Genomic DNA, 26615 nt, shown 5'->3' on the forward strand with positions numbered 1-26615 from the left:
ATTTATGTAAATATGTATTTCATTGAGTTTTTTTTCCATATCACAACAAATACAAATTATTCATCAATGAATGAAATAAATATCTGCAAATCATAACATTGATTAACATTGCAAAATAAAAACGTGTTATTCCCTCCTGAAATATCATAACTGCACCAATAAACTCAGTACTCTATATCGAATGTCCTTCAGACATAAATACCGGACCTTCTAAAGCTTGTATCTACATACATGTACACCCAGTTTGACAGCATTCAGTACAACTATATTTATCCTGTAATACCACAAATGGTTGAACACAAACTTCGACTCCATGTAGGACCCGAGCTTGGACCTGCAGCAGGACTATGAAAAAGCATTAGTTAGCTATAGGTAAATATTGCTAGACTGAAATATACATAGGTGGGTTTATCACTGTATAAATGTCCTATGTCCAATGTGGAACAAACGACCTTGGTTTATGATTAGATAAATAATGTTTATATACATTTCCATAAATATGCATAGAATGGTTCTAGAAGCTACTTAGTATTGATTATTTTACGTTTGGGCATTGAGTGGAATTATAGATGCTACAGTATATTTGCCAAACTTAAGCTTTTACAGTTAAAATTTTTCAAATTAATTGAATAACTGGAGTTAGACCGATATAAATATTATGAGCCAAATTCACTATAGTCAATGCCAGCACCAGTGTTCACTTGCTTCATCCTGCAGAAGTCAGACATCTGGTTGAAGCCCTTGCAGGATGAAGAAGTCGGATATTTTAAAAGCTCTCAAATTAAAAGTTCATTTGTCTATACTTAAAATGTAGATGGTATTCAAACCCATGTTTTTATATCATTTTGATTATATTTCATCTTTCTAAACTTGATTTTTAAAAAAATTTAATTCTGATAAAAAAAAAAATAAAAATAGAGAAAGGAGTATTTTCAGATTTGAGCAGGATATTCTATGGCCAATATTAGGATTGACCTATCAAAGCTTGCCACAGCGCAGCACTTAATATACTTGTATTTTATGCAGGTAAGGCAACTTGTTATGATGTTTTTTACACATATTGGTATGAAAAACAAGCAGTTTGTACATATAAAGATACAGCGATAACATTTCATGTCACACGAAGTAAATCACAACATCTCATGAAATCTACCATTGGTACAGACCCGACTGGGGATATATTTCATCCTCGTATATAAATATCACAGATATTGCCTAAAACATGTACAACAAATAATTATTGGCCGTAGCAAAACAGTGGTAACATCCACGACACCTTTATGATCTTAATTTGATTTCGATCAAAGTAATTAAACATTAAGGGACTAACTACATCAACATAACAGGAACTGTGTACATCATGGCAAATCTAGTTGTCATGGCAACACGCAACAAAATAAAAAAAAAATATGAAAATGAAAACATTCAATCAAACCCATTTTGAAAGAAGTTTCTTGTGATTTTCTTTGTCCACATGTTTTCAGTCTTCACACAGCTTAGCCCGAGTTTCCTCTGGCCCTGACACCATAGACACAGCTATGTCAGTGACATTTCTCAATCAGTAATTACAAGTAGCCATCATACAATCACCAAATATTTATTCCCATGCACTTTATGGTATCACTTTCATTCTCATTTAAATATTAATGCTATCTGTATTGAATCTATCATCACATACACAGTATACAAGTACATTCATATACATGTATCTATCTGGAGGTCAAACCGGTGGTCTTCAGTTTAGAAAGCTTTCATAAACTGATTTAGAAGAGTTTTGATAAGTTTAAATTCAATAATGTTGTTCTGAAGCTAATTTGTTATTACATTATGTTCTGAAATAAGTTTTTAAGTAAAAAATGTATTTCATAAGGGAAATAAATTTCACTTTCAAAAATCTCCAGTTGAGAACCAAAACATTTGCACTGAATATTGCTAAAATATACTGAAGTAAACTTCAGGCTCTAGTCTAAATCTGGATAGTTGTACTTGACCGATATTTCTAAATGATAATGATTCCATAGACAACAGTACGATCATTATAACACCATATACAGGAACACAGATTGGCATCCTGCTGATGTATCATTCATTTAATTTTATTATATACCAGTATAACATAAAATGACTCCCATTAATCTCAACAACATTCAAATATCTTACTGAACACAGATTGTAATACTGGTAGACTATGAAAAGGTATACACGGCTATTGACTTTTTAAATCAAGAATTCAACAGCATATAATTCATAAATTCTGAAAAATAGTAATGTCAAGATTTTCTTTTTTTTTTCAAAGGAATAGAAATGTCCCATTTGTGTTGAATCTCTACACAAAGAAGATTTGTAGTTTGTTAGGCTCTCATCAAACCTGTGAGTTGCTTCATCACTTACAGTATACACAGGTATTTTAAGACTACAGAATAGAATTCATTGGAAGGGCTATTCCAGTAAAACATATAACCCAAAGAGAGGACTCCAGAAAAAGATCATTTCTATACACAATGGGTACTTGAGAAAATGTCTTAGCATAGCATAGGGAAACTTTTAACTAAATCACTTCTGTTGGAGGTTCGTGTTTGACAAATCTCGAGTCCTGTTATTTGACTGAAATAGCCCTATATGTAATCCAAGTATGTGAATAAGTTTCCTTTTCACAAAAGACAGAGCAGATCCAGGACTGCTGGATTCTATCCCGTGATTTTTTGATGTTGAAATTATCGATTACACAACCATCAATAATACTTTTATAAATTTTTGTAGGTAATATAAACTGATAAAATTTTCAAAAGTTTGCAACTTCTTTAAATGTGCTTGCAGCTTATAATTGTCTTTATATTCATACAGACAAGCATAGTACCCTTAATAATTTATGGAGACTTAATATATACAGTAGAAAGGCGGAAGGACATTCTACCTTAGCCAGTTCCACTGTTTATCTGATAAAAAATACTCAATATGCATTTACAATTAGCATTTCTCAAAGTGTCTGGTTTAATTATTGCATGGCAGGTTTCCCCAATCAACAAGACAATCAGTAAAATTAAAATAAACCGTAATTCAAATAAGACACATTGCCAACTCGTACAATGAACACATTCACATACGCTCCAGCACTTTGGTCTACAAATTTTACATATATCATAAAATGAATACAAAATCCTAGATTTATGTCACAACATTTGTAAAACAGGAAACCTCGAATTAAGAAAATAATTATTTTAATTAAAAAGGTTTGAAAGAAAAGCATATATGCACGCTTTGATTGTAATGTATAAACTTCAATTAATTAAACCAACTACATAGTAAAAATAAAATTGCATTATAAATCTAGTAATATTTTAATTCTGTCAATGATATTTAAATATACTTTCCAGTGTTTTTCATACCCCAATATGAACATGTAATAGTTATTTGTAGGAAGCACCAGTTTGATTTGAGTAAACCACCGTCTCACCAAGCGGCCCCTGGACAAGAACTGTAGCTGGTATCAGGTGTGGAGCGGTAGTGAAGGAAGAGTACGACAAACAATAAAAACATGATGACAAGTTGGAGAGCCCCCAGGGCCTTCAGCAGCCTCTGTGTCTGTCTGGTGTTCTCCATCAGATTGTCGACCTGCAACAGATTTACCAGAAACTGGGTCATGAACAAAAATTTTTATGTGAATAAATGTACAGTTAGGGCCATTCAAGCAAAATATGCTCCCAACAGGAGGACTCTAGGTTCTAGGTTAATCATACACAAACCAACAAAAGATGTTTGATTAGAAGAATATTATAAGGCCAAACCAGATAGCATATGTGTTTCGAGGTTAATCATACACAAACCAACAAAAGATGTTTGATTAGAAGAATATTGTAAGGCCAAACCAAATAACATATGTGTTTCTAGGTTAATCAATTAGAAAAATATTATAAGGCCAAACAAAATAATACATGTGTTTCTAGGTTAATCATACACAAACCACCAAAAGATGTTTAATTAGAAGAATATTATAAGGCCAAACCAAATAATATATGTGTTTCCTTTAAAATGCCAGGAAAAACTAGGTTAGGGAGATGGGAAGATCTTCTTTACTTTTTTTAATAGCTGATACTAAGATTATATAGACAAGGATTCAACTTTAATAGTCATTCCTTGAAAAAGGTAAAAAAAAACCTTCAAGGTTGACACAAAAATATAGGATTAGTAGGGTTAGTGGAAACTCGGGCCCAAGACATATTTTTTCCACCCACTCGCCATGCGTAGAAATTCTTTATTTCTGAAGTCTTCCCATAGGATATATATTTTAATGGAATTAACCTTAAAAAATTCTTTGACTTGTTTTCAGAACAAATTATTCAAAGTACATCATCATTAACCATTTTCACTCCTGGACCATAACTTTGATATATTAACTACAACAGGTTTCATCTTCATTAACTCACTTCATCAGTAGTACATGACATAACAATAGAAGAAAAAAAAATGAAAAAAATTCTACTCATGACTAACTCACTATTTTATGAACAAGGCCTAAAATCTTATCTCAAATTGAACACCTACCTTTTGTGAAAGTGTTTGTACATTTTCATCTGAGCTACAACCTGCTCCAACACTTTGTCCAGCTGAAGTCTTTGTCGACTGTACACATCTCAACCTTCAAATCAAGAGAGGAAATTACAGCAGTTTATCAATTGATCATCAATATATGTACTGTAAACGTGGAAATTTACGCGCGGGGGAAATTTACGCTAATTACACGGATCCCTTTTGATCGCGAAAATTTCCCACACATGTATTATTTTGATATTAATTTGAACAAGAGATCCCAGAGAGATCTTGGCGCCCACCATTGAATGATCTTCATAGGTTCCATGTTGGATTGATCTTTTCTCTACTTTTCCCTTCATTTTACTAATCTGTGCAAATTGAGACATCCCTCCAGTACTTTTCAAACAAGGGAATCCAAGCTATATAAGAAATTTGAGATTTAACGATAATGGCTGTTTGTTTGCCAGGTTGTTTTCAGGACAGACTGGTCCAAAAATGCAATACAAGGGACCAAGGGGAACCTACTTATGAAATTTGAGAAAGATCCCTTCAGTACTTTCTCAGAAATAGTGATAACAAACTTAAATTGTCAAAATCCAAGATGGCTGCCTGTCAGCCATGTTGTTTTCTGATTGGTCTCAAAACGCAATATGCATAACTAGGCACCAAGGGGAACCTACATATGAAATTTGAGAAAGATCCCGTTAGTACTTTCTCAGAAATAGCGATAACAAACTTCAATGGTCAAAATCCAAGATGGCTGCCTGTCGGCCATGTTGTTTTCCGATCGGTCCCAAAATGCTAGGCACCAAGGGGAACCTACATATGAAATTTGAGAAAGATCCCTTCAGTACTTTCTGAGAAATAGCGATAACAAACTTCAATTGTCAATATCCAAGATGGCTACCTGTCAGCCATGTTGTTTTCTGATTGGTCTCAAAATGCAGTATGCATAACAAGGCACTGAGGGGAACGTATGTATGAAATTTGAGAAAGATCCCTTCGTTACTTTCTGAGAAATAGCGATAACAAACTTCAATTGTCAAAATCCAAGATGGCTGCCTGTCGGCCAGGTTGTTTTCTGATTGGTCTCAAAATGCAATATGCATAACTAGGCAACAAGAGGAACCTACATATGAAATTTGAGAAAGATCCCTTCAACACTTTCTGAGAAATAGCGATAACAAACTTCAATGGTCAAAATCCAAGATGGCTGCCTGTCGGCCATGTTGTTTTCCGATCGGTCCCAAAATGCTAGGCACCAAGGGGAACCTACATATGAAATTTGAGAAAGATCCCTTCAGTACTTTCTGAGAAATAGCGATAACAATCTTCAATTGTCAATATCCAAGATGGCTACCTGTCAGCCATGTTGTTTTCTGATTGGTCTCAAAATGCAGTATGCATATCAAGGCACTGAGGGGAACGTATGTATGAAATTTGAGGAAGATCCCTTCATTACTTTCTGAGAAATAGCGATAACAAACTTCAATTGTCAAAATCCAAGATGGCTGCCTGTCGGCCAGGTTGTTTTCCGATTGGTCTCAAAATGCAATATGCATAACTAGGCAACAAGAGGAACCTACATATGAAATTTGAGAAAGATCCCTTCATCACTTTCTGAGAAATAGCGATAACAAACTTCAATTGTCAAAATCCAAGATGGCTGCCTGTCGGCCATGTTGTTTTCCGATTGGTCTCAAAATGCAATATGCATAACAAGGCACCAAGAGGAACCTACATATGAAATTTGAGAAAGATCCCTTCAGTACTTTCTGAGAAATAGCGATAACAAACTTCAATTGTCAAAATCCAAGATGGCTGCCTGTCGGCCATGTTGTTTTCCGATTGGTCTCAAAATGCAATATGCATAACTAGGCACCAAGGGGAACCTACATATGAAATTTGAGAAAGATCCCTTCAGTACTTTCTGAGAAATAGCGATAACAATCTTCAATTGTCAAAATCCAAGATGGCTGCCTGTCGGCCATGTTGTTTTCCGATTGGTTTCAAAATGCAATATGCATAACTAGGCACCAAGTGGAACCTAAATGTGAAATTTGAGAGAGATCCCTTCAGTACTTTCTGAGAAATAGCGATAACAAACTTCAATTGTCAAAATCCAAGATGGCTGCCTGTCGGCCATGTTGTTTTTTGATTGGTCTCAAAATGCAATATGCATAACTAGGCACCAAGAGGAACCTACATATGAAATTTGAGAAAGATCCCTTCATTATTTTCTGAGAAATAGCGATAACAAACTTCAATTGTCAAAATACAAGATGGCTGCCTGTCGGCCATGTTGTTTTCCGATTTGTCTCAAAATGCAATATGCATAACTAGGCACCAAGGGGAACCTACATATGAAATTTGAGAAAGATCCCTTCAGTACTTTCTGAGAAATAGCGATAACAAACTTCAATTGTCAAAATCCAAGATGGCTGCCTGTCGGCCATGTTGTTTACCGATTGGTCTCAAAATGCAATATGCATAACTAGGCACCAAGGGGAACCTACATATGAAATTTGAGAAAGATCCCTTCAGTACTTTCTGAGGATTAGCGATAACAAGAATTGTTTACGGACGGACGGAGGGACGGACGGAGGGACGGACGGAGGGACGGACGGACGACGGACCACGGACGCAGGGCGATTTGAATAGCCCACCATCTGATGATGGTGGGCTAATAAACTCAAACTACAAACGAAGGCGGGTCGATCGCGAAAATTACCCCCGAGAGTATAGTTTACGTATTGAAATCGCAAAATTAACCATCCGCGAAAATAACCACGTTTACAGTATGCTTTCTGCATGATGATTATACCTTATGATTTGAGCATATATGGAAAGTACTGAAAAATCATTTCTAACATGAATCATTTAATATATCAAACAGCTACTCAGAATCAAAATAATGAAATATTTTTCTTTTGATTAAGTATATTGAAAAACAAAATCAGGTTAATTACTAATCAAACTGCAAGCTCAAAGCAATTAAAGGTTATCTACATGAACTCAAATGACTTAAGCTGGATATACAGAAGATATCTAACAGTGTGATCAGCAATACCAAATATAATTTCATGAGTGGAAAATATCAAAATGTTAGCCACATATGTAAAATATATTTGGTATTACTGCAGATGCTGTTGGATATTCTGTTTATTACATTTTGTAGCAAAATCTACCAGGGCAGCTTTAAAGTTCTCCCATTGTCTTTTGTAAGCAGCGATTTGATTGGTCATGTATATGTTAGACTTAGTGTTAAATCCATAGTAAAACCAGGCTGTGGGTGAATTTAATTAACCCTTTCATCCCTACTGATCATATTGGACTTCAATTGATGAATGAGTGGCAGAGTCTACTAAAGTTTCTTAGGGATGAAAGGGTTAAGGTATATTGACTGTACGGATTATATCAGATTTTGTGATTTTACTATTTAATTTACATCTCAATTAAAACAATTCTCATTTAATGTAAATTTTGAAGGTACCTGTGTTAGATTGTTACTATATTTGTCCTACTAACTGTCCAACAAATAAACTTTGTTACATTAAAACTACGTGAGAGTTCATCATATGCATAGCAGGTAAATCGCCATGACCATGCATATTCATTTGTGTGGCTAAACTGCTTTGATGGATAAGGGGAGGCCACTCCATTTGTTCTAGGAAATATTTCTGTGAAAACAGTTGAGATACTGGAGAATGACAATTACTTGTGTTCCATGATATTTTCCTTTGGTATCGTCTTCCACAACTCGGCCAGCTTGTCCTGTGAATCGGTGGTCACCTCCATAGCCATCACCAGAAACCTGTCCTTAGATATGGTGTTTTCATAGCCTGGTAGATTAAAGTGAAAACAGACAATACTCACTTAAAATGAAAGATGATTTGACTGCAGTGATTACCAATACATAAAGCATGAGGTGTGTGACCAATCAGATTACATGAATTTTATTATCTGAAATAATAATGTAATTACTGGTTTACAACTCAGCACAGTAGAAAAAAAAATCAATATTTCTAAACTTACAGCAGACAATTTTAATTCAATTTTGTTGTTGTTTTTTTTAGACCACCTCATTACTGTCATATGATCAAAATAGATCATGTGACTAATGACCAAAGTGACCAATAACTAACCAGTCACCACAAGAATGATGAATGTAAAGCAATTCCATTACTCCATCGAGATTTCTCCAGGTATTCACACTCATGATTCTAGATCTTCCATTATCATACCTCGAGAACAAGGAATGAACAATTTTTAGCTCTATAAGTATATCTTGTACATCATTACCTTGTTGTAGGTACACAAAAACCTCCACAGTACTTCCTGGCTTAGCTACACCAAAACATGGCCGCACTTTATACTTCTCTGGAGAGGTGGTCTTTACCTAAAAATAGTGAAAATCAATATTTTACATAAACTTTGAAACTGTACATCTGTCATTGACGTCAATGAGAAAGAACAGATAAAAATGTGTTTATCAGAAAAAAAATACAAATCATTGTTAAGTAGTTAATTTTCTTTAAAAAAAAGCATTGTTTTTCTTACTTTATATGCGATAGGATAGGGTAGTGTGTTCTTCAGAGATATGGTATCGGATGCATCTTTTCCGCTATCATCAATGATAAACTCTAGCTCCTCAGCAGGACTGCAAAGTGAAATTATAATGATACATAATTAAGGGGAGGTAAAGTGAAATCACAATCACACAAAATAAAGGGGAGATAACTGTTTGTCAACAATTGTAATGTTATTTCAATTTAATTTTTTTCAATTATTTAACTTCAGTATGGAACACCGGTTTAGGAAGTATGCAAATTTAATTGTAAAAAATTGAAAATCTGAGTAACGGAGACAACCAAAATGCGCAGGGAAAGAAACTGAAACCATCCTTGCGGTAAAATCATTTGACATGATATGAAATTGAATTAAGGTCTTTTAACTTTGATAAAAATATGTGTCATCTTTTTTCAATTTTAGTAAATTAAGCTTAAAGAAGAAATATGTATGCTTGAATGCCTAGAGCTAGGCTTTTCCACATGTACAATTCAAAATACTTAACATATACATATAATATGTGTATACATATAACTTTAATAGATATAACTTATACCTAATGGTAAGCAGCCTGCCGATGAAAGAGTTATCTGACCCTGGTTCCATCTTGGTAGTGGTCCCACGTATGCCTATCCTCTTCATGCCCTGAAAATATTACAAGTTCTGTTAAAGATAAAAACAGGAAGCAATATCCTACACAACTATGTGTGACTCAGGATGTCTGATTCTTATCTATATCTGTCATTTGTGTTGTTATGCTGTGAAGAATGAGGCAGGAAAAAAAAAAAAAAAAAACTTTATGTCCTTTCATGTCCCGCATGTATTGATGTCGATCTGTCACTAGTTTTGCTTTTTATCAAAAGCCCTCACATTTGTCAAACAAATAGAGTCACTTTATAGTGCCATTCTATAGTGCCATCCTACTGAAATGTCATTACTAGATACTAGACATGGCAGCAGGACACCCACAATGTACATTATACTGACTTCAGAATAAATTGAATAGTCCTTACCACCAACTTCAATGCTAAATATCAATCAGAAATAGACAATTATAGACTGGTTTGTCTCATGGTTTTCACTTCTGGTATCTGTACACCTGATTTTTTTTTTAAGTTACGACAACTTCTGTTGAATCAAGAATTTTCTCATTCATCAAAACAATATATGAAAATATCTCAATACTGTGCAAGTCAGACTATTGTCAATGCCTATATTGGGGTTAAAACAATGATATTAGAGCATTAATATTGCCTTCAATGAATTGTGTTTCATGTTTTATTACAACTTCTTAAATTTTTAACCCCCCCCCCAAAAAAAACAAAAACAAAAAAACAATTATTTTGAAATACAGAATTTAGTTGGAAATAGGGCATTGACAGTATAAGTGGATTTTTGTGCCTATATATATATACTGGGTAAATTTCAATGAAAGTTGTTAAACTACTTAGTAACTGTTTCTAACTCTTCCTTAAAAGATCAATGAATTATCTGTACATGAAGTTTTATGTTTAAAACCTGGTTAGACATAATGATTGTATTTAATTTGAATAATTAGTTGATTTTTTAATGTTTCCTTATTGTATTAAGTTACAAGTACTGCTGAGAAAAAATTAAAGCCTCCACATAATTACCTGGCTATTGTACAGTACCACCATGCTCTATGACTATGTTTTCTCCCACCTTTCACTGATTTGTCTCCCATTTTGAGTGTACAAGATTTCTCTGTCTTTTTTAGCGCGTGCAATCTGTCATACCCTAGGGTGTGACAGATTGCACGTGCTCACTTTCTTCACCGGAAGTACTACCGGAACTATTTTTTTTGTTTACATTACGTCGTCTGCTACGTCAACAAACAAATTGTGTACACAATAATACAAAAATCCCCAGTCTCTAAACAACTACAGACAACTGAGCAGTTTCCAAAAACAAAAAATGTCTGCCATTCTTTCAAATACAAATGAATCCCACAACTGTAGGCCTAAAACTGAAACTGAGAGCACAAGTGCACCTACCTGCACCGATCGCGACAAAATTGTTCAACTGTCACAAGTAAAAAGATCGCACAACAGCATTTCCTTGTGCCCAACTCCGTCCAATGTCACAAGATCGGTGTTTTATGGATCCACAATCAGTGGGGGAACATTTAACATCCATTTCCACAGCCATAATGACAACACAAAGTCGATTTCAAAGCGACCTCGTGTGATTTACTCCGAGTCGGACAGTGATGAGTGAGTGACGTCACCCCATGTGAAATGGATGAATGGAAATGTGTGCATATTTCCCGCGGTTTTTTTGACATGTGTACTTGTTTACAAACAGACGGAGATCGCCGATGGGAAAACACATAAAGAAAAGAGGTGGGAGAAAAATAATCATTCCCTACCTTGAGGGTGTAACAAAGAAATCTCAACCTTCGGGGGAGATTCTTGAATGTCCAAACCCTCGGCAAGCCTCGGGTTGGACATTCAAGAATCTCCCCCTCAGGTTGAGATTTCTCTGTCACACCCTCAAGGTAGGGAAAGATTCTATTAATCTACACATCCGGTTGCTATCAAATTGCTGATACCTGTAACATATTTTGTCACTTACACTTTTGCCTTGTGGTGATTTAAATGAATCTGGAGATCTGTCTCCATCTGAGGTTTTAGTAGACTCTGCAAATGTCACCTGTAATAGGAAACATAAACCATTTCTATAACACAACTATACATTGTTTCACATATACATGTATACATAATTATACACCATGTCTGTTAATGTTACACATTAATATTATATACATAAAGAATTTCACACAATCTCTCTATATATATATATTAGTGTTCTGAGATTTCAGCAGACTCTGCATTAGACCTCTATTATAGTCATACATGTTATATATAATTCCTGAAAACAGAGATGGATCTTCTAAATAAGAATCAATACCACACCAAGGTTTGAGTGTGCCTTTTAAATGTACAGCTTTAACACACATAAAACATTCCTTTGAAAGTCAGCTCTTAGCAAAAAGAAATATAAAAATAATTGTAGTGTTAAAGCTAATAAAATCATCTTTTCTTAAAAACAGTATTTTTGAGATTGATAATACACATAGTGATAGTATACAGTAAAAGGTATATACAATGTAACTGAATTAACCTGAAACACAATTCAAACTCCATTAGATATCACAAGGGGAGATCTAGAGTTGTAACTGCATAAAACTCAGCATACATATGTTATATACCACTGGGAATTTTAAACATCGCCATGTAATACATACTGTGCTTGGCTCACATTCAGTGAAATTATATTATAAAGGCAGAAGGGAAAACAAGATAAAAATAACTTCAGGACACACTTCCTTTGTGCATGTAAATAATCAATAAACTAAGAGCTGGAAACTTTCCTGAAGCAAGACTCGAGATCAGACATTAATCCCCCAGGGATTAGCTGGGACAAAAATCAATGTAGCTTTTAATCATTGATAGGGCTCTGTCTAGATAACAAAGACATCTAGATCTACATTGATATGTTGACAAAACACATAATGTGATGAAGATATTTGACAATTGATTGGAAATTCAATGTTTTAACAAAAGTGATAATGCATTGCACATCTAAAATTCTGCAACATAACTCTAGATAGTCTAGTATTCTACATCTAATTTTAACATGAAACACATTTTATAGTTCAATGTATTATGTATAACACACTGTTTATCCTGTACATGTTCATATTTACAAATAAATTATGTGCAACACACATACATGACCAGATACAGCACAATTCTCCTAAAACATAAACTCTAGCATGAGTCCTACCTCCTCAGCATCTGCCATCTTGTTTCTAAGCATCAGACTATAGTAAGGGGAGGTAATTCGTCAATTGTATCTAAGGGCAGTAACTCTGCTGACACTCATTACATATTATTAAAAAATATTACCGTTAGGAATAAGGTTTATTTATCTTTTGAATAACAGAGAAGGATTTTTTTGTATATTCTGATGTAAATTATTGAATAACTGCATAAAGAACTATATAGTCAATAGAAAATAATCAATCTTGGTCATTTTAAAGATTTTTTAAACAGCTCTATGAAATGTCACTTCAGCAATAATAATCTAACACACATACTGCCTTATAAGCCTTTATGTATATTATTTAATTGGGAAAAATAGGCAATTTGTGAATGTTGCTATGGTAATCACAATACCAAATCAAGGAGATAATTTTACTTTTGATCATTCTAGAAATTGCAACAAATAATAACTTTGATAACAAATATGTTTTGACAATCTACTATATCAAATACTCTGTACATTTGTATATTCTTTTATACCACTGTTAACTGGAAAGGCTAGATTATCATATTGTTTTAAGTATTGTATTGTTGACCTTTATTTAAGTCCATATTAGTTCATATATACAACTCACTGTAAAATAGAATGTCTTTCTTTTATAAATGACTTGAGCAATGTATTAGGACAACGTAATTTTGACCTGTCCTTAATTTTAACATTTATTAGTGATCTGAATTAATGTCATCCTGTCTAACATGAATTCAGTCGTGACAATTCAAACTCTCAAAGAAAATCTTGGTGTCCTACAGAATTTGGTTTCTTCTATCTTTTAATTTTATTATTTGGGAAGTTCTGTGAAATTGAGTTAGAACTATGTAATTTAATCCAGTTAATAGAAACACCACAAAATCTGTTATTTTTCACATGTAAAGACAGAACAAATGAGAACTGAAAATCTTGTTACTGGCACAAACAATAGGAAAAACATTCAGCAATTTTCATAAAATGAAAACACCCTTTACATAAGTTAGTTTAAATAGGTTATATATTTTTTCTTTTTATTTATTTATTTATTTATTTATTTATTTGATGTTGTTGTTTTTTTGTTTTTGTTTTTTGTATAGTTTCTCATCTTATTTGATTCATACTTACCTGGCGAGATATAATAATGGTTATATATATATTTTTTTTAGGTTATTCATTTATTTATTTGCTGTTGTTTGTTTTTGTCTGTTTTTAATTTTTTTTATCATATTTCTCATCTTATTTGATTTATACTTACCTAGTTAAGATAATATAAAAAAATATGTTTTAAAGTAAAATGTTATTTTTAATACAGTTAGAAATTTGACTGTACATACCCGGGTAATACTTTTTATTTATAGACTATAACAGTCCATCACACTTTGTCACTTTTGTATCTATTTAGAACACAAGAAAAAAAGTTCAGAATAATTTTATATAGCTCCTTATTTCCTTCTATAACGTTTGACTCATTACTACAGTCCAGCTAACAGGAAATATTTGTTTTGTTTTTAGGTTTTTAATGTGATTGATCCTTGCAACAGCACAGGGTCATATGAGTGTGGAACAGAAAATGTACATTGTAAAATTTACTGACCATTAATAATAATACTAATTTCAAAGTAAGACAGTATAATTTTGTACATTAAACAGATGCACATATTCTAAACATTGATTTCTATTTTCTTATTTCTAAAAATTAAAGTTCAGTTTAATTTTTAAGTTTTGTGCATGTGTATGCATTAACATCAATGAAATTACTTAAAGAGGCTTGCCCGCAGAGAGATCAGAAAAATTGGCTAATAGAAAAAGATGTTTTACACATGACAGATTGTTGGAATTGTTGAGTTTTTCATTTTATTTTCCTTATAAAACGCTGAAAAGTGATATTAAAACCTCATTTTTAAATATTATTTATTTAATCGCAACCCGCAATAAGTCTAATTTGATTGACACATCAAAGAAACAAGCACGTGCACAGTGCCGCACAGTGATAACTTCAAAGGCAGCGGCGATTTACAAAGAAAATTTGCCGTTATATTCCATACATTTCCCTCTCAGGTTGAGTTTTAAAACGTCTTTTAAATACATATTCTGTAATTGTTTTCAAGAAATAAAGTAGGAAAGCCTCTAATTTTGTCACATAGAAACGTGTACTGAAGTTTATTTAGTGATTGGAGATGTGCCGTTTACCGGTCCGTCTGCGGGTAAGCCTCTTTAAATTTTAAATTTTCATACTTATTGAATTTACAAAAATCAATTAAATATGTATTTGGCGCCCTGATGAGTGCTAAATATGATGGATAATGTATATGTATTTTGTTATTTGTGTACAATATAATAATTGGTACTTAATTTTTTTCTTAATTTTTTAATTTTTTTTTTTTTTTCTTTGTAGTAAAGTAAATGTGTTGTCTATTTTCTTATTGGTGATACAGCATTTGCACACATATATGTTAATACGCATTATAGTCTCTGTTTTTGAAATCTATGGCCATTTATGCTAATCTTTAATATTGATAAATAATGCGTAAATCAAAAACTATGTAGCTCTTAATTAGCATGAATGTGTGCAATTGTGGCTCCATCTCTAATTTATTGGAAAAAATGTATATTGTTTGAAAGAGTCTGCAGAATGAATGGAGTTATAAAAACGAACAAATGATATGAAATGAAAATAAATGAGTAAAAGAGACCTCAAGGCCTCCTGTGAGAGGCTTCATATTGAAAGAGGGATGAACCCTGGTCCCAATCCTGACATCCCTCAAATTTACTTAGATAATAAAATTCAATATGAAACCTTCAAAAAAAATAAAGTAATTAGGTGTGAAAGAAATTTTCATTCTCTTTTAATTATCATGGCACTGCCATGCACTATATAATCAATTATTTTACTGCTGAAAAGTGAATTTTAAATAAACTTTAAAATTTATAATACATACAAATGTACATTGTATATAATACACATTTCTATACAACTCTAGGCACTAGCTGTTCCATTTTTCAAATCAGTATTTTTTCTTCTCTTTTATATTTTCTAATATTTTTTCAAAGAACTATGCGAAACAACAGTTAAATGTCACCATAGTCTAATGATTATTTAATAAAATTTATTTTAGAATCTATACTTGCAATGATCTATGAGAGAACCAATTTTGTTTATTATGACTATATAAGCTAATTGGTCTGCTTATAGGGTTGGAGTGGTACCAGGACTATCGTGTAATGTGCAGAGCATGTACAGTGTTTAGTGTACAGTCGAGTTTTCAAGTGTGTGCCATATGTGGATTTTCAGTAAATGTATTATTATCTTTTAAGTTAATGAAATATACTTTACAGCAAATGTGCTAAATATATTATAATAAATCTATATGTCATCATCGCAAATGAAATATAATTACAGTAAATATATTTATGTTGATAATCATGACATTTTATTATCATGTAATTAGCATAATATTGATTATGTTTCGATCTGTATATGAATTTCAAGCTGTTAATTAAAAATCTTTCCAGAAATGATATTATTAACAATCTATTAGATATGTATATTACAGAGTAAGATATTTTCAGTCCTGAGAGTAAATTCTATTTCACACTGGCAAACTGTTATAATACAACATGATTATAATTGCAGTTCATCTTGAGTACAATGTATTAAATTCAACTTGTGCATAACACCGGTTTTTGAGTATCAACATGCTTACCTTATGTTGTAGTTGGGGGATCTACCAAATAGTATATTCAATACATACATTATTCTGGGGGATCTACCAAAACGTACATATAATACATACATTATTCTAGGGGATTTACCAAATAGTATATTCAATACATACATTATTCTGAGGGATCTACCAAAACGTACATTTAATACATACATTATTCTGGGGGATCTACCAAACAGTACATTCAATACATACATTATTCTGGGGGATCTACCAAACAGTACATTCAATACATACATTATTCTGGGGGATCTACCAAACAGTACATTCATTACATACATTATTCTGGGGAATCTATCAAACAGTACATTCAATAATACATTATTCTGGGGGATCTACCAAACAGTACATTCAATACATACATTATTCTCGGGGATCTATCAAATCGTACATTCAATACATACATTATTCTGGGGGATCTACCAAACAGTACATTCAATACATACATTATTCTGGGGGATCTACCAAACAGTACATTCAATATATACATTATTCTGGGGGATCTACCAAACAGTACATTCAATATATACATTATTCTGGGGGATCTACCAAACAGTACATTCAATATATACATTATTCTGGGGGATCTACCAAACAGTACATTCAATACATACATTATTCTGGGGGATCTTCCAAACAGTACATTCAATACATACATTATTCTGGGGGATTTACCAAACAGTGCATTCAATACATACATTATTCTGGGGGATCTAGTACCAAACAGTACATTCAATACATACATTATTCTGGGGGATCTACCAAAACGTACATTCAATATATACATTATTCTGGGGGATCTACCAAAACGTACATTCAATATATACATTATTCTGGGGAATCTACCAAAACGTACAATATTGTGGGGGATCTACCAAACAGTACATTCAATACATACATTATTCTGGGGGATCTACCAAACAGTACATTCAATACATACATTATTCTGGGGGATCTACCAAAACGTACATTCAATATATACATTATTCTGGGGAATCTACCAAAACGTACATTCAATATGTATATACATTATTCTGGGGAATCTACCAAAACGTACAATATTGTGGGGGATCTACCAAACAGTACATTCAATACATACATTATTCTGGGGGATCTACCAAAACAGTACATTCAATACATACATTATTCTGGGGGATCTACCAAACAGTACATTCAATACATACATTATTCTGGGGGATCTACCAAACAGTACATTCATTACATACATTATTCTGGGGAATCTATCAAACAGTACATTCAATAATACATTATTCTGGGGGATCTACCAAACAGTACATTCAATACATACATTATTCTCGGGGATCTATCAAATCGTACATTCAATACATACATTATTCTGGGGGATCTACCAAACAGTACATTCAATACATACATTATTCTGGGGGATCTACCAAACAGTACATTCAATATATACATTATTCTGGGGGATCTACCAAACAGTACATTCAATATATACATTATTCTGGGGGATCTACCAAACAGTACATTCAATATATACATTATTCTGGGGGATCTACCAAACAGTACATTCAATATATACATTATTCTGGGGGATCTACCAAACAGTACATTCAATACATACATTATTCTGGGGGATCTACCAAACAGTACATTCAATACATACATTATTCTGGGGGATTTACCAAACAGTGCATTCAATACATACATTATTCTGGGGGATCTAGTACCAAACAGTACATTCAATACATACATTATTCTGGGGGATCTACCAAAACGTACATTCAATATATACATTATTCTGGGGGATCTACCAAAACGTACATTCAATATATACATTATTCTGGGGAATCTACCAAAACGTACAATATTGTGGGGGATCTACCAAACAGTACATTCAATACATACATTATTCTGGGGGATCTACCAAACAGTACATTCAATACATACATTATTCTGGGGGATCTACCAAAACGTACATTCAATATATACATTATTCTGGGGAATCTACCAAAACGTACATTCAATATGTATATACATTATTCTGGGGAATCTACCAAAACGTACAATATTGTGGGGGATCTACCAAACAGTACATTCAATACATACATTATTCTGGGGGATCTACCAAAACAGTACATTCAATACATACATTATTCTGGGGGATCTACCAAACAGTACATTCAATACATACATTATTCTGGGGGATCTACCAAACAGTACATTCAATACATACATTATTCTGGGGGATCTACCAAAACAGTACATTCAATACATACATTATTCCGGGGGATCTACCAAACAGTACATTCAATACATACATTATTCTGGGGGATCTACCAAACAGTACATTCAATACATACATTATTCTGGGGGATCTACCAAACAGTACATTCAATACATACATTATTCTGGGGGATCTACCAAAACGTACATTCAATATATACATTATTCTGGGGAATCTACCAAAACGTACATTCAATATGTATATACATTATTCTGGGGAATCTACCAAAACGTACAATATTGTGGGGGATCTACCAAACAGTACATTCAATACATACATTATTCTGGGGGATCTACCAAAACAGTACATTCAATACATACATTATTCTGGGGGATCTACCAAACAGTACATTCAATACATACATTATTCTGGGGGATCTACCAAACAGTACATTCAATACATACATTATTCTGGGGGATCTACCAAAACAGTACATTCAATACATACATTATTCCGGGGGATCTACCAAACAGTACATTCAATACATACATTATTCTGGGGGATCTACCGAACAGTACATTCAATACATACATTATTCTGGGGGATCTACCAAAACGTACATTCAATACATACATTATTCTGGGGGATCTACCAAACAGTACATTCAATATATACATTATTCTGGGGAATCTACCAAAACGTACAATATTGTGGGGGATCTACCAAACAGTACATTCAATACATACATTATTCTGGGGGATCTACCAAACAGTACATTCAATACATACATTATTCTGGGGGATCTACCGAACAGTACATTCAATACATACATTATTCTGGGGGATTTACCAAACAGTGCATTCAATACATACATTATTCTGGGGGATCTACCAAACAGTACATTCAATACATACATTATTCTGGGGGATCTACCAAACAGTACATTCAATACATACATTATTCTGGGGGATCTACCAAAACGTACATTCAATACATACATTATTCCAGGGGATCTACCAAACAGTACATTCAATACATACATTATTCTGGGGGATCTACCAAACAGTACATTCAATACATGCATTATTCTGGGGGATCTACCAAAACGTACATTCAATACATACATTATTCTGGGGGATCTACCAAACAGTACATTCAATACATACATTATTCTGGGGGATCTACCAAAACGTACATTCAATACATACATTATTCTGGGGGATCTACCAAACAGTACATTCAATACATACATTATTCTTGGGGATCTACCAAACAGTACATTCAATACATACATTATTCTGGGGGATCTATCAAAACGTACAATATTGTGGGGGATCTACCAAACAGTACATTCAATACATACATTATTCTGGGGGATCTACCAAAACGTACATTCAATACATACATTATTCTGGGGAATCTACCAAACAGTACATTCAATACATACATTATTCTGGGGGATCTACCAAAAGTTACATTCAGTACATGCATTATCTTGAGATTCTACCAAACAGTTCATTCAATACAAACATTATTTTGGAGATCTAATCAATACATACATTATCCAAAGGAATCTACCAAACGATACATTCAATGCATTCGAGGATCTATCACAATGCATGTATACATAATTCTACTAAAACTTTAAAAACCTGAAATTTTCATGCAGTGAGTATCTAGTGTATGTGTGTCTATCTTGATCACTACAACAATGGCAACATATAAAGTATTGCTATGTCTTCAAAATTCCATCCATCCCTCTGACAATCTTCAGCATAATCAAAACAAATCATAGGCCATGTCTGTATATAATGGGGCATACTACTAACCAAGCAAGGCTTTCGATAGACACTAACAGACAGAATTTTGTTTCCTCACCGCAATGATAATTCACTCATGTGTTTGACAGACAAATTTATTTGGCTATTTAGATTTCTTGTCATTAAACTAAATTCTGACTTTGCTAAAAAGTGAAGGGTCAACTGGAAACCGTGCAGTACACAACCTCAAACCTCATAGGTACTATATTTGACAGTTGTAGGTGAAAGGCTATACAGTTACCTATGTCATGACAACGTATGATTAATAGGGTTATAATTATATAAATGTTGGTCCAGGAATACAGGACATTTGTTTAAATCTGAAATCAGTTAAAGCAACAAAATTTATGAATGCAATGAGGGAATAAATAATGTTACTCACCCTTTTTCTTGACTTGTTTTCTTCCTCTGCTCTTTCTGCTGGTGGGACATATTTAAACTGGAACTTGTCCTAAAACGAAAAAAAAAAATTGTTCCAAATATGAAATGAGCAGGATATTCTACAGATTCTAGACAAGTACTTCAGGGGAAAAAACAAGATAAGCCAAAATGTTTAAATGTCATGGTCCTACCAGATCCGATCTAGCTGATACCAGAAACAAGTATTAGACTGTGGACACTAATATCAAATCTGATACAAACATTCAAAATCTGAATTTAATTTCATTCACATAACTCTGTTGCTATTATTACAAAGGAGACAATTATTAGGGTGAAATTACAAGGGAGATAACTGATGAGGGTGTAATAACAAGGGAGACAACTGATGCGTGTACAATTACAAGGGAGACAACTGATGGAGAAATAAAATCTATGATCATTAGGCCAAACAAAATTAATGTCTTGTTTCTCAGGCACATTTTTCCAAAAAAGGATGAGGGAGGGAGGCTTTTTTTTTTTTTTTTTACTACCTAAAAATGTGATGAGGGAGGGACTTTTTTTATTTTTTTCTCTCAGTCACATAATGATACATATACATGAATCATGTGATTTGAAATTGTGTCAATTGTTAAATGCATAAAATGAATAAAGAAAACTTAATTTTAAACTATTGTCTTTATTTTCTGGTATTAAACTTGCAATTTAAATTGAAAAACAATTGAAATACAATTTTATGTTCAATGTTCACCAGATGTACACAAGTGATCAGGAACTCCCTATGTTTTAAGATTTGGTTCTTACATAATGTCCAAACAGTTTTGTTGCTTCGTTTACCTTCAAAGACATCGATCATTACTTTACCAAAAACATCAGCTTTCCGTTTGCCGATCGCGGCCGACCCATCATGATCCGTGAATTTTGGCGGAAACGACCAGTCGTCGGGACCAAGCGATCCATCGCGAAGACCCTTGTAAAGTTCGCCAAACGAACAAGTGTCGCTATAATTCGATATGATTGTCCAGGGTAAAATAACACTGCCAGAAAAAGATATTTGAATGGAAATCATTGCTACCATGTGCAATCGAAAAATCAAGCTTCTGAAAGATAAACAAACGTTTCAATGATCTGATTTGGGAGATTCTAAAACAAGTTCCGGATATTGCGGCAACCAACGTCGGTTTTTTTTCCGGAATTTATTTTTCGGCGCGGACGTTTTTATTTTTTTGATTTCAATAAAAAGTGAGTGGTGCGGGGGGTTCATATTGGATGCGGGCGGGCCTGAGAAACAAGAAATTAATTTTATTTGGCCTTATACTGTTAGTACACAATGACTCACTGTGCCTCCCATGTGTTCCATTAACTGGTCCTTGTTTATGTACTCCTGAATGTCACTCTTGCCCACAAACTTGATTTTCTGTATCGCCTGTGGACTTAACCAGGCTTTGATAATCTTCCAAGCAGCTGAAATAATAAAACTTGTTGAGAAACAAAAATTATAGCTGTAAATCAAAACACAAATTTATTTGCTTTTTTTCAAAAATATGTATCACTCCCATAGGATTGTATCAAGAAGCACTTTTCAGGTTATAAAATATTTTAATATTTGAAGCACTTCGTCATGAAATTATAATTCAGATTTCAGTGTATTTTCACATTTCATTTAGAATCAAAGAGTAAGGAAAATTCTGTGGAAAAGATGGTAAAAATGCTAATTTTAAAACGAAACACATTACCATTGAATAACCAGGGCATCTCAAAAATCAGCATGTATCCTGAAAGACAACATTTTAACAATATTTATAAAACATGACTAGCATAATACTACAACAAAACAATATGCAAGACATTTTACTCTGGTAAGGCTCTGGGCAGAGATTGGTCTATTTTAGTCACCTTTTGATAAAACACTTAATGAATTAAACTTGAAATTTCTAGAAATAAAAGTAATATAGACTGGCCATCAGTCCTTGTCCTTACAATTGCCCAGCCGAATTTTAAAACTAGCTTATCTCCCCTTTGTTTGAAACTTATTATCAGTCAAATCCTGGAGACACCGAAATTATAAAGCTCAATTTTATCTATAATTTTAATATTCTAGAGACTGGGCTATATTTCACTTTTTACTGGAATAACCACGGACTAATTTGACCTAGACATGGTATAGACAAATGTATCTACATGTGAATAGAATTTGTAACGAAGCAAAGTTTTCATTGAAACTTTCCCCAACATAGCCTTTTAAAACATAGGAATTGAAAAGGACTCCCATTTTTTTTTCAGGAAGTCCTTTCAAACTTCACAGAAAAACTCCACCAGAAAACTAAAATGATCCCTGCTTACAAAATGTCCATTGTAAACAGTAAACACTGTGCTGTGGGTTATATTTACTTACCTAGGAGAGTAGGGTAGTATATTTTGAAGCATGTAATGACAAATTTGATCAATTCCATGTCCTAAAAAATAAAAACTTTTCATTTAATAAAATTATTTTTTTGTTCCTTGATTATAACTATAAGAATCCTATATAAAGGAATATCTCTTGTAAATAACTGAAAATTAGCAGCAGTATACCACTCAGCCAGAGAGATCTCTTCAGTTTGATCGGTCGAGCATCAGACTAATATGCCATAGATCCCGGATTTTATCCCTAGTGGAGGCAGTGATTTGAGTTTAATTAACCATGCACTCTGTTACATTAGTATTTGTCTCCAATATATATATATATGATTTTTAGCATAATAATTGTATCAATTAAAACATATTTTCAATTTATTAAAATTAAACCAAATTACATCTATCCTCAATTATGATTTTATTTACTATCCGTTAATATGTAATCTCTTTATAAATCAAGAAATTTGTACTGTTGACTTACCAGGTTTGATAGACCTGCCTCTGACATATCAAACAAGATCACAAGCTCTTTTGTTGGATCTTCTTTATACACAGTCTCTATATGATACGCTAAAAATTTCTTCACCCCTGGAAGTTTTTCCGCATCTTTCTTGTGATATTTCACTCTGATTACCACTGCAAGAAAGAAAGATATCAAATTGTAATTATATGTTAACCTTGTATTTAGTGAAAAACTTAAAAGCAGTCGTAATAAACGAAATATTGTTCTCTTGCTCTGAAATGTAACCGGCAAGTTGATTTATTGGGATTTCATATTTACCAGGTAGCAACTTCTTAAAATCCTATAAGATTTTTTCTAAAATTAATTTGCCGCAAAAGTTTACATAATATCCACTCAGTAAAAAATCATTACCACTTGATTCTTAGGTTTAAAATATCAGAGATATCGCGAATAGACACTAATTTTACATGAAATGTGACTGTCAGATCTGCACTGAGATGTCCACATATCCTAGAATCTCTTGACTGACAAATCATAGGTAGATTTTAGTGTAACAACTGACAGAAGCTGTACGACAAATTTTTGCCTGGCAGTTGTTTGGGGACCATGATATACAACCAAGGAATACATCGAACAATTTGACTTTCAAAAGAAAACTACATTATTTTCAACTCCGTCCTTCTCACAGGTAATTCAGCATTTCATGACATTGCTCTGTTAAAACTGTATGATTAATGCCATTTTTGTGTAACTTAGATCCTTAAGGAAATTACTAATTTATGTTTAATACTATGTCTTAAACTGACTTTTAAATCAACTTAATGTGCATCATATGCAAATATTCTGTGTACTGAACTTACAAACTTTCCTGCCATCCTTGTCATGGTTGCAGTAAAACAATGCTCCTACATCATATATCCATCGGTCAAATGTTGTTTCTTGCAAATCTGAAACACATACCACATTATAGATATCACAATCTGGCATAAATAGACACAATATTGTTTAGAAATTCAAATAATGAGTTCATCATATGAGACGCATGAATATTATATAATTTTTTTTGGCATCAACACTTTCAATCTGCTGTAATAATAATGGATCTGGAGTAAGCATTGCTTAACGAATCAATTTTGGAACATCAACAATGTACCGGTATTGCACCACAGAATTATTGATGTTACATGTTGCACTTTCACATATCAAACAAGCATACAGCTGAACTTCTTTAAATCGATCATGCATGGTACATGAATATATGGCCTGTTTAGACAGGATTATGTTCAAAGAAGTGACCAATTTTTACCGGTCAGGATACAGCGATTATATTGATCGAATGACTTTTTTTATCTTTGAAGCAGACATGTACTAATTTATATTATATGAGTAATTAATGAATTCATAGAATGCAGATTCTATAAAAATCAAACTAAATGAATTCTGATTGCAAATGTATGCCATATATCATTTCACTATAATATATATCACAATGTTGTAATTGCCACAGTCATCCTGCATCAAGCCTTTCTATATGTCTATAGGATATTGTCAAACTTCAACAAATTGAAGGTAACTGGCAGAGGGCAGAGTTACATCTCTTATCGGTTATCGGGTTCAATAAGGGTTATTTATTTTTCATTGTAAACTAGAATAGAACCGTATAATAAAATCAATGAAAAGAAGAAGAACAATCCCTTTAAAAAAAAGCTAGTTAATTCCATGCATATTCAGGACATCAATATTGCATTTCAAATAAGGCTGATCAACTATTATCTTCCTTATTGTGTATGAATTGGCTGGCAGCAGAAATATCCTGTTTCCGGCCTCGTGTAAATTAGATGTGAAACTGGGTTTTCTAGCTCCACTTGTTTTCTTATGGTGAGAAGACCATACCACTTCAACGATGCTCTATATATATACACACAACACAGGTCTCTTTGGTCTTTTTCCTTTCTTCCTGTTCATTTGTTTCCCTCTATTAGCTGTCCTTAGTTATATAGTGATATCACCCTATAAAACCAATTAACTTCACATATATTAATTCTACTTATATCTTATTTAAGATCTCACCGTTTACTTCTGTTTCTTTCCTCCATTTCATTGTCTCGTGAAGTCGATTTGCAGCATCTTCCATAGTTTCAAATGATCTGATGAACTGGCTGACATACAAATCATTTGAGGCCACATTATCGACGTCTCTTTGATCATAAAGGCGCTTGTCAAGAAAATCCGTCACTGCAATAAAACAGAAGAGCATTTTTTTTTTAATTCAAAACAGCGGTGAATATGTTTTCAACTTAAGATTTTAACTTTTAAGTTAAAACCTCATGCAGGTTGAACATATTTTGCCATTGTACACTACACTTCTTAATGTCAGGAGTTAATGAATTATGGTTTCAATTTTGAAAATATTGCTGCTTAAATAGGTCGTAGAATCTTAGCAGGTGTTACACAAGTATATTATATTATTGAACTCTCATCTCAACATTAGCTGAACGTAAACGTAACTAAACTAGATTTACCATTATACTTGTCGTAGTACACTTTCCGAAGTTTCCCCGCGTTAGCTGAATGAATCTGAAATGAGAAAAGAATGTACTTTATCAATTTAGTATATGAAAAGATGACATTAAAGTTTAAACCTTTTAATTAGGGAGGAAACATTACATTTTTGGAATCTTTGGAATCACCGTCCGCCATATTGTATCGTC

General features: G+C 33.2%; 1 protein-coding gene across 2 annotated transcripts; it reads right to left on the reverse strand.

The window, feature by feature from the left end:
• On the reverse strand, nt 1-26615 carry LOC117329755 (motile sperm domain-containing protein 2-like). 2 transcript variants are annotated; one of them, XM_033887878.1, is made up of 17 exons: nt 26572-26615; nt 26427-26481; nt 25975-26139; nt 24765-24851; nt 23923-24077; nt 23440-23500; nt 22781-22819; nt 22384-22508; nt 21049-21117; nt 16620-16640; nt 11695-11772; nt 9656-9744; nt 9091-9190; nt 8833-8929; nt 8249-8372; nt 4543-4636; nt 1-3612 (listed from the first exon to the last, which is right to left on the reverse strand). In XM_033887878.1, the coding sequence occupies exons 1-17, from the start codon at nt 26602-26604 to the stop codon at nt 3451-3453; spliced, it is 1554 nt and encodes a 517-aa protein (XP_033743769.1). In that variant the 5' UTR covers nt 26605-26615; the 3' UTR covers nt 1-3450. The 2 variants fall into 2 exon arrangements, with proteins under 2 accessions (XP_033743769.1, XP_033743770.1); XM_033887879.1 differs by lacking the exon at nt 16620-16640.

Source organism: Pecten maximus, chromosome 6 (assembly GCF_902652985.1).
Source record: "Pecten maximus chromosome 6, xPecMax1.1, whole genome shotgun sequence".
NCBI classification, from domain to species: domain Eukaryota; kingdom Metazoa; phylum Mollusca; class Bivalvia; order Pectinida; family Pectinidae; genus Pecten; species Pecten maximus.

What these genes read in the sequence shown, in the direction of transcription:
- LOC117329755 (XM_033887878.1), bottom strand. Translation starts at nt 26,604, where the DNA reads ATGGCGGACGGTGATTCCAAAGATTCCAAAAAT. An exon ending in GATGCCCTGGTTATTCAATG is followed by an intron (nt 22,509 to 22,780) that starts GTAATGTGTTTC and finishes TTATTATTTCAG; the next exon opens with CTGCTTGGAAGATTATCAAA. An exon ending in GGCAGGCTGCTTACCATTAG is followed by an intron (nt 9,191 to 9,655) that starts GTATAAGTTATA and finishes TTCACTTTGCAG; the next exon opens with TCCTGCTGAGGAGCTAGAGT.